Source organism: Ceratotherium simum, chromosome 5, assembly GCF_057802395.1.
Source record: "Ceratotherium simum simum isolate JZ-2026a chromosome 5, ASM5780239v1, whole genome shotgun sequence".
Classification (NCBI taxonomy): Eukaryota; Metazoa; Chordata; class Mammalia; order Perissodactyla; family Rhinocerotidae; genus Ceratotherium; species Ceratotherium simum.
In genome coordinates, this window is record NC_141904.1 from 53895299 (window position 1) to 53908769 (window position 13471).

General features: G+C 49.0%; 1 protein-coding gene across 3 annotated transcripts in view; it reads right to left on the reverse strand.

The window, feature by feature from the left end:
• Window positions 1-9198: 9198 nt before the first annotated feature.
• Window positions 9199-13471, reverse strand: part of RFT1 (RFT1 glycolipid translocator homolog) — a 34704-nt gene continuing 30431 nt past the window's right edge. For all 3 annotated transcript variants that reach the window (XM_087431176.1, XM_087431175.1, XM_087431177.1), the window contains exons 12-13: window positions 9957-10206; window positions 9199-9625 (exon numbers count right to left, since the gene is read on the reverse strand). In XM_087431176.1, the coding sequence (XP_087287302.1) occupies window positions 9458-9625; window positions 9957-10206 (418 nt within the window). In that variant the 3' untranslated portion in view covers window positions 9199-9457. The remainder of the gene's footprint in view (window positions 9626-9956; window positions 10207-13471) is intronic.

The following is a 13471-nucleotide window of genomic DNA, read 5'->3' on the forward strand; positions in this document are numbered from 1 at the left end:
GGACAAAGCACATTCTCTTCTATCACCAAGGGCCTTTTTTCTTTCTGCTTTAATCTAAGCCTTCAGGGAAATCTCAACAACCAGCTGAGGCAATTTCTGAAATTGCTGAAAATCATTTAACAAGCTTCTGAAGCATCCCCTCTTGTTCTGGGGAGCTGCTCAGGCTGAGCGTGAAAGAGGGCATTTGCCGGCCGCTTGTGGCCTCCCTAGAAGCTGTGGCTTTGCTTGCCCAGGCCTGGCTCTGCAGCCTTCCTGACCCATGTCCTCACCCTTCTAATCTCCTTCCAGCAGCCTGAGCTGAAAAGGAGTTTCCTTTCCTCTTCACCTGCAGCTTTGCCTTCAAGGAAAGGGGAAAGAAATGTTTCCACTGAAGGAAGAAGAGACTCTGAGCCACATGCACGCAGCTTCTGTGGCCCGGGGTTGGGTGGGTAGGAGGGAGCAGGTGGGGGTGAGATCAGCATTCCCAGGGGCCACAGTTCCTCTCAAACTCTGTTTGGCAGATTTATAATTCCACTCAAGAGCGAACACCAGGCTGGGGTCAGGCACTCCCTGCTCAGTGCTTTAGCTACACCCTCTCATTTATGCCTTGCCACATCCTATGAGGCAAGTGCTCTTAATGCCCATTTTTAGATGAGTAAACTGAGGCTCAAGGGGATTAACTACCTTGCTCAAGGTCACACAGTTTGAAGTGGGGCTGGGTCTGAGGTCCGCGTCCAAGCCCCTTCTGGAACCACCACAACCTGCTATCCCAATTCTCAATGGAGAAGGCAAATAGGCCTGTTGGAAGAAAGGGACAGGAGCATGATGGGGACAGAGAAGCCCAGGAGGTCAAGAGCATGGCAGCTGAGCCTGACAAGGACAAGGGCCCAGCGGGCAGGGAGCTGGGGAGAGGAGTGAGGGTTGGAGGCCAGAGAGCAGGTGTGGCCAGCAACTGGGGCTCCTGAGAGCACCCTTAGAACCAGCCCTGGCAGAAACCAAGGAAAAGGATGGGGACTTGTGTTTACCAACACCCTGTGCTCTGGGTTAAGTGCCTTCTGTGGGTGACAGGGTGAAGGAAAGAGGGGTTAAATCCCCAGTATTGGTAATGCCCTCGCTTCTCTCTCCTTTGCCAGCTCAGGCATAAACAGGCCTTTGAGTTGGTCAGTAGGGGTGAGGGTGGGGAGAGCAGGGCCTGGGCTGGGGATGGAGGTGGGGTGGAGAATGTCAGGAGACGACGGGCCGAGGGATGGGGAGCAGAAGAGGAAGCGGGCAGGGAGGCAGGTACATGGATGTTTAGGAGGCCTTGCTGTGGGTTGTGTTTTCCAAGGTGTTCAGGGCTGAATTTGTCCCCTCTGTTCTCCTTTCATCCTCCCTGGGTCATGCAAGCTGGGCTAGTGACAGATGAGGAAACTGAGGCACAGCAAGGCAAGATCTCCTGCCCATGGTTACAAAGTGAGGCAGTGGCCTGAGAGGCCCAAAGTTAGCCACCTTCCCACTCCTTGGTGGTGTCCCCTGGGGTCAAGGACACCAACAGACAGGGGCTGTGGGGTACAGAGACCTTTTTCTTTGTAATGCAACATAAGTTTTTGGCCAGATTTATTTCTCCCAAATATTTCTTATTCATGCTAATGCCAAAGCCTCTGCAAAACAATTACCTTACATTCTTTAAGATGGAATGAAGACTGAGGCAGAGGAGGAACTGTAGGAAAAAATGAGTCATGGAAGGTCAGGGAGGAGGTTTAAATCATTCAAATCCTGTGGATGTCAAACGTGTTTTGTTTTTTAAATAAAAAGAACCCTTCTTTCAAGCAAACTCTTAAACTAACCCCCAAACTCCAAAACAGATAAAAACGATGCTGCTCTAAGCGGAGCAGGAGCAGGATGGCCCCTCTGTCCTCTCAGGCTCACAGAGTTAACACCACAGATCAAATCGAGCCTGTGTTTAATCAGGGAGGAACTGAGCCTGAGGTAAAGGGCCGCAGGTCTGGAATCAGGCAGTCCAGTAGATGACCAGAGTTCTGCCACTTTCTTCCTAGCTGATGGCCCACAGCAAATCAAGTCACTTCTCTGTGCCTGTTTTCTCACCTGTAACACGCAATGGATGGTGCTGCTGTGAAGATTTAACAGTGAACAAGTGTCAAGTGTGTCCTCACTCATTACCTGGCACATACTCAGTGCTCCACAATTGGTGGGGTGAGGGAGACTCGTTTAAGGTCACCCAGTGAGTTAGAACAAGAAGCTAGCCCAAGGTATAACTGATGCCACACATGCAACACCATGTACCAATTAGAAACAAACCCTGCTTGGGTACTTCAGAAGGCAGACATGGACGCAAGCGGATTTCCCCAGTGATGGTGCAGATGGAAGAAAGGCCTCAGGCAGGACACCTCTAGGGTCCCTCCACCCAGAGTCTGGCTCTCGGCCCTGTGTTTGCAGGTTTGCTGCAGGAGAGCTGAGAGGAGGCGAGGACAAGTTGCCAGTGTGCTTGGGCAGCATGCCATCAGCCCCACTGGAGAGCCACATCTCCACATGATTCACTCACGCTTGCAAAAGAAAAAAATGCAAGTAGCTCTGTCCCTTCTGTTGCCCCCCACAGCCTGACATCTGCACACCTGCAAGAACATTCTCTTGTCATTGGAGAGATGTCCCTTAGGAATCTCACAGGCCACGTGAGGAAGAAAGGAATCTTCAGCTCTAGTTCAAGAACATAAAAACGCACTATACTTATCTGGTTTGTTCATAAAACTGTTGCATTAATGCCCTGGGGGAAACAAAAAGGAAAGCTATTTTGGCAACATTGCCTGCTTTGGTTGGGCTTACGTGAGGAGGAAAACAGTCCGTTTTTCTCATGGCTTTGGTGTTTTGGTTCTCCTGGGTCTTCATGCTTCTTCCTGCATGGCCCGTGCCAGGCCCTCAGGAGGGCCAGACACAAGTGCGCTCCAGGACTGGGGAGGCTGGAGTTAATCAACGGCAGGGTTTTCAACACGCACCTACTGAAAGGACTGAGGCTCCTATGTCACCCAGCTCCCTCTCGGGCTTCTCATAATTCTCCTGGGAGCAGCGGTGGAAACCAAAAAGCCTTCTGAAAGAGGCCCTCTGGCACCCCTTATGCCAGTCACCCTGGTGTCACCTTTCGTGATTTTCAAAAGGAAATGCAAAGAACTGAGTGAGGAGTAGGTGAGCTGGGAACAAAACCAACGCTGCCCACGGTGAGTCACACTTTCATTTCAGACTTCCCCCTTTGCTCGCACCCGACATGGCTGCGTGGAAGCCACATACTATTAGTTCCATATAATTGAAAAGCGTGTCAGGATCTCTCAGACACGAACCAGAAACATGCTGCTCAGTTGTCACCTCCAACGTGACTAATGCAGTCGTGTCTTAATTAGTCACTGCTCACTGACTGCGCTGACAGCATCAGAGCCCTGTTCCAAGGGCCCAGTTTGTGACAGGGTGGTGCAGACAAGATTAAAGGACCGGGAGTGGCCAGTTTCTCAGGTCCCTTTCACACTGAGCCCTGTAAACCGAGGTGGCCTCTGCCAAATGCACTTGTCAGGCCAGCGCAACATTGTGACCGTAGAGTCAACAGGGCCATAACTTTGGGACACATCTATTGGAGGAAGGGAGGAAATGAGACAAATAAATGCTGGTCTAGAAGATTCCTTCACAAGTCAGATGTTATGTCATGGGCCCTCATGTAGCTCCTCGGGGGCTGAAGGGGCAGCCCTGGGTGAACCATGCCACCCTGCCCAGCCCTTTCCTAGCGAGAGAAATGGGGGCTCACCTGACCCAAGGGCAGCCCATCCACTGGCTTTCCTATGCCCCATGACGCACAGCAGCTGCCCTATAAAGATGACCCGGGCCACTTCCATTTCTCCCTCAGAGGCTTTACATTCAGAAGGGAGCTTAAAGCTGAGAGAGATTGGGGGCTGGAGATAAAAGGTCGTGAAAGAGACTGTCTCACCAATGGAAGAAGTTGGGCCTCTGCACTGAGAGTAGCATCTGGTTCTGGGGACTGCTCCTCTCACTGCTCACCATCCTGACCGCCCACTGCCTGAGCCCCAGCAGAGGTGAGAATCACCCCAGCGTGAAGCCAGGAGGAGCAGAGAGGGCCAGGAACTGCCCAGTGCCCGGCGCCCGCCAGCCTCACCGCAAGGCAGCCTCACAGGCTCCGCCTTGCTCCTCCCAGCACCCCTACCCTCCTTCCCAAAGCTTCTCTTTGTTCATTCGGCCTCACAGGTGCAGTATCCAGGGCCCTTCAACTCTTCAGGAGTGACTGAAACGGAAACAAAATTTACTGGCTCCAAAATACAAAAAAAGCTTCAAAATCGATGTTTAAACGTCTATAGAACATAACATCATGCCAATTAGCCAACCACAACTTGTATATACATATATTCTCGTTATGTTCCATGTGGGACATGGTATACTGTAATAGGTTGACAAACTGTGGGGAGGGGTTTCCAAAGTGAGGGTGCAGGAGCCTGCAGAGGCTGGGACAGAGTTCTGGGTGCACTTACTCTGCTGAGGACCTAGTTCACGAAGGAAAGACCTAACTCCCAACATCTCACCTCTAGCACTTTCCACGTAAGGCCACACTGCCCAAGAAGGATGGAGAAGTCAATAGGCAAAGAGCGGACTGCACTTGGGACAGGGGCACCCAGCAACTTCTGCTAATTTATCTGGAGGATAATTAAGAAATATTCATAAGACTTCCTTCATTAGGCCCCTAAAGGAGGCTGAACTACATGAGGAGCCTGCTTTTCCAATTTTACTCTGATATACCCAGACGGTTCTGGTTAAAAATGAATAACACTAAATAATGGGACTGGTTAAGCCATGGTATTTGGGGTCGGATTGATGAGGCAAATCAATATGAGTCTTTCTTCCCCCCAAATTCTTCAAATAAAACATCTTTGGGCCAGCCCTGTGTCTTAGGGGTTAAGTGTGCACGCTCCGCTGCTGGCGGCCGGGGTTGGGATCCCAGGCGCGCACTGACACACCACTTCTCCCGCCATGCCGAGGCCGCGTCCCACATACAGCAACTAGAAGGATGTGCAGCTATGACACACAACTATCTACTGGGGCTTTGGGGGGAAAATAAATAAATAAATAAAATCTTAAAAAAAAATCTTTTCTGCTACCCTTGAAGTTAATCAGCAAATGAAATATTTACAACATTAAGGGCTAATTCACCCAGGTATAGTAAATAATAGTAAAATAAATAATTTTTCATCTGCATCTGATTGGCTCATAAGTCTCATTTCCAAATTAAATACCTGAGTCTCAGTTCCTTCCTGGAGACTCATGGAACAGTCAGCAAATAAAATGACATTTCAGTTGCTCTTTCCAGTTCTCTGTGTTTCACTGTCTTCAAGAAATTTCTAGGGAACCCTGACAATTATGCCTCAGCTCATCTTCTTTCCAAATCTGGTCCTTTCTGACAGGCCCCACAGGCCTCCTGGCTTCTGGTTTGCATTCTAGAACTCTTCCTTAGGGCCACTGAGAACCCCGAGCAAGTAGCATCCTGAACCGGTGGGTCAGCTCCTAAAGGTTCTCAAGTACAAGCTCCTGGTGGGAGCTCTCCTCTCCAGTAAGCACCTTCCATGCTCTTCTTACTTTGCTATCAATGCCCAAGGATCACACCCCTCTGCCTCTGGCCTGGCCTCCCCTGAGAGCAGGGGCTTGCAAGTATGTGAAAGGGTCCTCTGCTTATTCTTTCCCTTTCCTAGTCTCCCCCACCCCCAGGCCCATCCCATTTTCAGCCATGGCTGTTCTAAGACTGGGCAAGGGATCACATTCTCCCTGATTTTTGCCCGAGGTAACTGAATTCTATCCATCCCAGAAGCCACACAGCAGCACTCGGAGCTCCTACGTTCAGGGGCCTGCACAGCTTCTCACCTGAGCCTCTTCTCCTTCAGGTCCTGGATGCTCTCAGCTCGTCTCTTCCTCAATATCAAAGGTGCTCAGGAAAGAATCCCTGAAGGGGTTATTTTACATCTCAGTGTGAATGAGTCACTGCGTCCTTCTCTGGGGGAATGGAATTCCTAAGTCTCCTCTCAAATTATGGAATAACAGCTTTTGATCTCAGTGAAAGGAAATTCAAGCACCGGATTGAGGAAGACATAAGGGTGAAGGGGTACCATAGACTCCCTAAAAATCACACTGTCTAAAATCACATGCTTGCCCTACCTGCCCCTAATATTGGTCCTGATCTATCAAAGAACGGGCTGTGTAATTTAAAAACATGACCAAGACAAGGACCAGGCCAGGCAGAGAAGACGGGAGAGAGAGAAAAGTGCAATAAACAACGGGAAATACTGCCTTGGGCGGGAAGGGAAGTGCAGTGATAAACTACCAGGCCTGCCAGTCCCAGGCACAGAAGCTCCACTGCAGAGGCCAGAAACTGCCCGCTCTGTAAAAGTCACAGTCCAGTCACAACATCGATGTAGGAGAAATGTTCTGGCAAGGAACAAAAATGGTTCATATACTCAAGCTACTTGCCTACCTTCCTTTCAAAATTTAAGAATGTTTTTTCCTTTTTGGAAGGAGAAGGGGCATGAAAGAAAAATCTTTACAAAGATATGAAGAAAATGATTTATTCATTTTAAAATCAGGGGATTGACATGAAATTAGTAACATGACTACATGATTAAAGAAAAAAGCCGGGAGGAGGTGCCCTACTAGAATTAGGCTGGTGAGTGGCAGGGAGCAGGACAGAATACATAGACCTCCAGAGCTAGGAGTCGGCGCTGAGTAAGCAGTTAGCAGCGCAGCAGCAGCAGCAGCAGCAGCAGCAGCAGCAGCAGCAGCAGCAGCAGCAGCAGCAGCAGCCGCCCCCCCTCACTGAGGGATGTCACAGGTCAAAGCTGAAGTCACCATCACATATACGTGGCCAGAGCAGCATGGAAAGAAGAAATTCTGTTTTTCTCACCACCAAAGGCTTCTCTGTGAAGGTTGTGCTTTAGAGACTTGTTTCCCTGGAGAAGTAGCCTCACTATATTTTCAGTGGTACTTAAAGGCAAAAGTGTGTTCCCACCAAAAATCCTTCTCAGGTAAAGTGAGGCAGCTCAGCACACACATATGCAAGCACCCTGAGGCACAGTGTGGCTCTAGGGGGGCCAGCAGAGGGAAGCACCAGAGGCAGTGGTCAGTCCCAACTGCGCTTCAGGGAGGCGGCCAGGGGGCGGAGGTAGAGGTCCTCGGAGAACTGAGAAGGGCCTGCTGCCAAAGTGCTGACAGTGCAGGAGGCAGGGGCTACTGATGGGAAAACACCTGCTCCCCCAAAACACTCGGCCACGGACACTACTCTTCAGGACATGGGAAGGAGCCCTCCCAGCTGCCCACCTTTCAAGAGGGGCTGGCCCTGACTGCGGCAGCCCTGTGTTGACAGCAGAGCCAGGCAGGCTGCATGCAGACAAGATGAGAGAACAAGCACTCGCTGTCACAGAGCCTCTCTCCACGCGGGAGAGCAGAGCAGACACCTTGGTGGCCCTGCTCCTGAAGAGCTGGGAAGTCAGTGATGCTGCTCAGGTGATAGCAGCTCTCCTCCTGGAGCACAGAACAGACACTGTGAACATGTGCACGACTGCTCCTGGGCTCTGACGCTGATGAGGACGATGGGTGTGCCAACCTCACTTTGCCAAAAAAGCTGATCCCAGAGACCTGCCCCCAGAGACGCAGATTCCAAAGGTCTGCTGTGGGTCCTGGGAACCTGCATTTCTAACTTGCAATCCAGGTGATTCTGAGGCAGGTAGTTCAAGGACCATGCTTTGAGTCTGGGGTCAAGTGGGCATGGGGTGGGTGACAGGGTCCTAGGGGAGCGAGGGGCGGTCAAGGGCAGCAGAGAAAGAACTTGTGAGGGCCAAAGGCCCATATCTGTGCACTTGAGAAAGAAAAAAAGTACACAGGAGAGAGGAAAGTCTGTCTTCTGTGTGCCCTCCACCCTGCCACATGGGACAATCAGTTCTTCTGAGCAAGCCTGACCCTGCCTCACAAAGCATGACCAAGGCCATGCTTCTGGAGGGCCTCTGATTGCTCAGTGACACTTTGCATTTAGCTCCATTTCCCTCCAATTAGTGCAAAGCATTCTCCTTTTGAATAAAAAGGTGCAGGTGCCTGGGCCCTAGTCTCTGCACTGGTGGGCCTTGATCCTTGGCCCCTTGGCTCTGGGCCAGTGGATTTAACGTATGCATTATAGCCAAACCACCATCTGATACAAGTTGCCCAGGTGAACACTCTGCTCTCTAAGTGTAAACATAGAAAGTTTAGGGACATTGAGGCCAAATGATTACTATTACCATCCAAGCTAGTCATCTAGCTCCAAAGGTCAGTCACATCCACAAGGAATTACTACACTAATGAAAGAAGAAAAATGCTTTGCGGCCTCCAAACAATGCCTGTGACCTCACCTGCTGGGTGCAGGGTGCCGGGTGAGGGAGGTGAGCCTTAGCCTAGGCTCCTATTGTAGCCTGGAGGACCAGACCGCCAGGCCTGCCACTCTTGTTCTAGGGCTGGAATTCAGGTGTACTCACCAGTGCTGGAAGTCATGGGTCACTGGGAGGGGCCTGACTCAGTGATACTTGCCATACAAAATTTACCTATTTTATTCTGAGGGAAAAAAGATACAACTATTCCACTTGAATTGTCATCTGTGCAATCTCCAAGTGAGAAGTTACAGCCAGCTGCAAAGCAGCATTCCCTTTAGGGGACAAGGTAGCTCACACTGGATCACTGTTCTCTTCAAGGTCACCCTCTTTTGGGTGGCCAGGGCAGGGGTCCTGAGCCAGCTTGCACCAACTCTGGGAAGCCTGTGCTGGCCCGGGAGACGCAGCAGTGAGGATGAGGCATGACTCCCCCAGCCAACTCAGGGAATTGTGATCTGAAAGACTTCAGGTTTTCACCTCCTAGATTTCTCATTGAGTAACGTTGTTCCTTCTCTAAAAGCTCAGACCACAGTGTTGACATGGGGAAAGCCACAACTCAGGGCCACCTACGTTCTTGTTTGGTACATGACATTAGGTCTCCTTCCTCCTTTTACAGAAAGAGTTAAATATTCCTGTGAAGGGAAAAATGGCTGCATCTCTTTTTCTGGGCCAGAAGATTATTAACTATTAACATCCAGGATATAGACTGCTGGAGCATGTAGCTCCTAAGGTCAATCGCACCCCAAAGGAATTAATAAATTAATCAAAAAGAAAAATGCCAATGAGAGTAAAATGGTGAAAAAAATAATTGTATCTATTTTAAAAGAGCTTGTTGGCCTTCCTTTAAAAATGGAACTTTTCCTTCCTGTTTCAGACTTCAACTGGAGACTAAGTGTTTGGTCTGTTGATTTTCTCCGCTGTCTCACCTGCTTAGGTTGGTCTCACTCCACTGCAGACCCCCAGCAGGGCTCTTCTGCATGGAAAAGGTGTTCTACCCACAAAACCGCCCCACAGCTGGTCCAGGTGCCACCGGTGTCAGTGCATCCCTGAGGTCACGTCATTTTGTCAGCGAGTCTGGACACACCTAACTGAGTCCTAAGAAAGTGGATTAGCTTGGTCTCTGTGAGGAACGTTGTCCCGAGAGTAGCTCCCAAACAGAAGGTGCCCACAGCAACATGCGCCAGCCTGGCTGGCCAGCCCTGATCACAGCAGAGGAACACCTGTGGAAAGAAAGCATTGTCACTGTCCCGGCCCCTCCGTCTGTACCTCCTTCCTCTGGGGCAAGCCGGGGAAGGCAGAGGCCTTACTGTTCCAACTTTGAGTCAGACAGAAGGTGTGACAACCGCATACTGAGGGTCTACTCTGTGCCCACTAGTAACATTGTCTGGTCACATCTATCATAAGGTGCTGTCCTAGAGACTGAGCAGAAGGGGTAAGAGGAGGCAAACACTTGTCCAGCTGGTTCAGGCAGTGCAGGAAGGGGGAGCCCAGCATGAGGGACAGTGGGCAGTCCTCAAAAGCACCTGGCGGGAAGGCTGCAGGGAGTCTCACCTCTGAAACACCAGTGATCCCACCACTGAGGGCAAACACCCCGAGGAGGACCGGTGACAGGTACAGGCCAGCCAGGGGCCTGTAGGGGCTCTTTCGGTAGTAGCGGTGGATGAAGCGAAAGCTCTGTGTGATCCGAATGGCCATGTTAAAGCAGTTGGCCAAGATGAAGCCCACGCTGCCACACCAACGGGTCAGGAGATAGGATAACACCAGGAATGAGGATGACAGGGCCAGCATTGTGCAATTGTACCTGGGGAGGGGGAGACAAGAAAAGCAGGGCAGTGGACAGGCAGGACTGTTACCAAAAAAAGTGGCAGTGAACACGAATTCACAGAAAGCACCTCCGAGTTCCCATAATCCAGCTGGTTTTCATAACATCGAATGCTATATGGATAACATAGAAATAGGCTGTCCCCCTCACCCCTGAATAGAAGAGTAAGAAAATGAACAACTCAAGATACCTATAATTTTTAAGGATAATAATCGGTTAGTTTAAATGACACTTTGTGATCAAAACACATAAAAATCTTGTTCAGCCCAAGTCTTCAACGTGAGGCTCAAGAATATGATCCGGGGGCCGGCCCTGTGGCGTAGTGGTTAAGTGCGCGTGCTCCGCTGCTGGCGGCCGGGGTTCGGATCCTGAGTGCGCACAGACGCACCGCTTGTCAGGCCATGCTGTGGCGGCGTCCCATATAAAGCAGAGGAAGATGGGCACGGATGTTAGCCCAGGGCTAGTCTTCCTCAGCAAAAAGAGGAGGACTGGCGTGGACGTTAGCTCAGAGCTGATCTTCCTCACACACACACAAAAAAAGAATATGACCTGGGTAATAATTATATATGAACGCTAACTCTGGGATAGGCACTGTGAGGGGTGCTAGGGATACACTGGTGAAGGAACACACATGGCCCTGGCCCCGTGGAGCTTGGATTCATTTTACAGACAAGGAAACCAGGCACAGAGAGGCTGTTTTTTGCCTGAGGAGTGAGCCGATATGCTAACCTGACCCCTGGCCCCTAAACTTCAGCACCTCACACGGCTTCCCTCGGGAAATGCAATAGCCCCGTAACCCTGGCCAGGGGTCCTCACTCAAAGCAAGTGACCAGCCTTCACAACGAAATGTAAACAGGGAGCAAGGCCTGGAACCCCTTCCGTGTTTTCCAGCCTCTTACACATCCTTTCTCCTGCTCGCTAGATCTCTAGAGCTCTTTGGATGCTATGACTAGATGAATTATACTGCTCTTTTCACTTCTCTGATTTCAAAGCAGCATGTCACTTAGTTATCTTTACTTCTCAGCAAAGATAAAGTAGCTGCCGTAGTCCTCCAAAAGGCTTATGGTAGAGCCACGAACAAACTTCTCTCGCATCTGGTTTCTGCCTAGCGCACAGCAGGTAATCTAAGTGTATAGCTGTTGTTGAGGGAACCAAACCCTTAGGCCCCCCAAAGCTGTGTCTGCTGGGTTAGGAAACCTCAGAGGCCATCACTTGAGTTCTGCACATGAGGGGTGATAAGAAAGCCACTGTGTGTCCCGAATGCTCAGGTACTGGTCCTCGGGCTGACCAAGCCCAACCCAAGGTGCTATGGGATATATTTTATCAGAGTGGGTGGTAAGAATACTACACACAAACGCACGCATACATGCATACACTACTATATTCCAAACAGGGGATGTGTGCTTTCATCCAGAATTCCAAAGGGGAATTTATTTGCTTCTCAGTCAAGAGAGTCTCTTTTAATGAGCAATTGAAGTACAAGAGCCCATACCTCCATAGGGGAAGTTTCTCCCCTAACTACTAACCAGTGATCAGAATGGCCAACTTCATAATAAGCCACTGAGGGTCAGAGCCATCATAGATCAGTAATCTGACCTCTCGTTCAGAAAGAAGCAGAGATGTGTACTCTGTTTTTCGTTTGTTTGTTTGTTTTTTTCAGAAACTATCTCAGAAAGGTCTATAAGACCAAGCTGTGGTGTCTGACCCATAGATTCACAAGTCATCCTCACCCGACTCCAAGTAAAATGGCAACAATGAATGAAACCGATATTACGGTAACTCATGCTAATTTAAGTAGGGACAAATTTAATAGTGTAGCTTTTTTGGTGTGGCCATTTGGGAGGAGCTGATACTGATGGGGTCCACAGTTTTTCAATAGAAGAGGGCTCTGCAGCTGTTGAGCTTTCCAGACCTCACCAATCTATAGCCTCAGGAAAAAATGAGAATTTTAAAGATGCAATTAAAATACCACTTTCGAAATCAATGCAAAATTATTCAGTGACAATAATGACTATTTTATAAGGTTTGGTTAATGTAAACAGTAAATTATTTATGAATGTTTATTTTTCCATGGCCCCAAGAAGATACTGGGCTTAAAACTAGGCTTATCAAAAGATAGATGATCATGGATGTTGGCTGCAGCTGCAACTAAAGCATGCCCCAGTGGGTGGTGGTTGAATACAATAAGGTAGAGCCATACAATGTAGCCTGTGCAGCCAAGAAAATGATGACACCAGTCTCTTACATGCCAATGTGAGAAGATCGCACTCATCCTTCATTTAACAGTTCTGTAGTCCAATTACATTTTGGGCACTCAAGGGCCAACGAATTGACAAAGGAGCTGTCAATCTTGGGCCTTTGCATCACTGTCCCCTCTGCTTGGAAGGTTCTGCCCCATCTTCGCATGGCAGATTCTTCTTGGTCATCCAGGCCTCAGCCTAAATGCCACGTCCTGAAGCTTACGCAATCTAAAAGGGCTCCCACTCTCACTATACAGCCCTGTTTTAGTTCTCTGCACAGCACAACATTATCTTATTTATTTACTTGTTTACTATCTGCCTCTCCCACTGTCAGCTCCAGGAGAGCAGGGATCTCATCTATCCTATTCATTGCTGAATTCCTAGAGCTTAAAACAATACCTGTTAGAGAGTAGATGCTCAAAAAGTATTCAGCAAATGAAGGAAGGAAAACGACGTATCCTTAACAAAACAGATAAAAATTCTTCAATAGGCCATAACGAAAAATCCATCAACCATATTCTCTATATTTTATGAGATTATTAAAAAAAGGCAACTTGCACTTCAAAGGATGTCTAATATTTCACATCCAACCAAATGCCCTATTTTTATTTAGAACAACACTGATTAACCTGAAGTTGGTTAAGTAAAAACCCACGATTTTATCAATATTTTTTTCAATTCAGAATCTGAGATGTCCAATATAAATCAATCACAACATTGAACTAAGCTGCCCAATTCTACTATAAAAACCCTTACTAGAGTTTAATGTCTGATTAAATTCATAGAGATGAAAAAAATGCTGGGCTGTGTTATGAGCCCAGGTGCTCCATGTGCCGGGGCTTGGGACCAGGGGCCCAGACAAAACTGGGGCTGCTATGTTTAACACATGTCTGAAGTCCACGCTTAAAGTCACATTTTACTCTAACGGGAAGTGAGTTACTTCAGAGGAGAACTGCCCTAGAAGGCACTCAGGCTCTGTCTTTTCTCTGTGTTAGCTAATACCA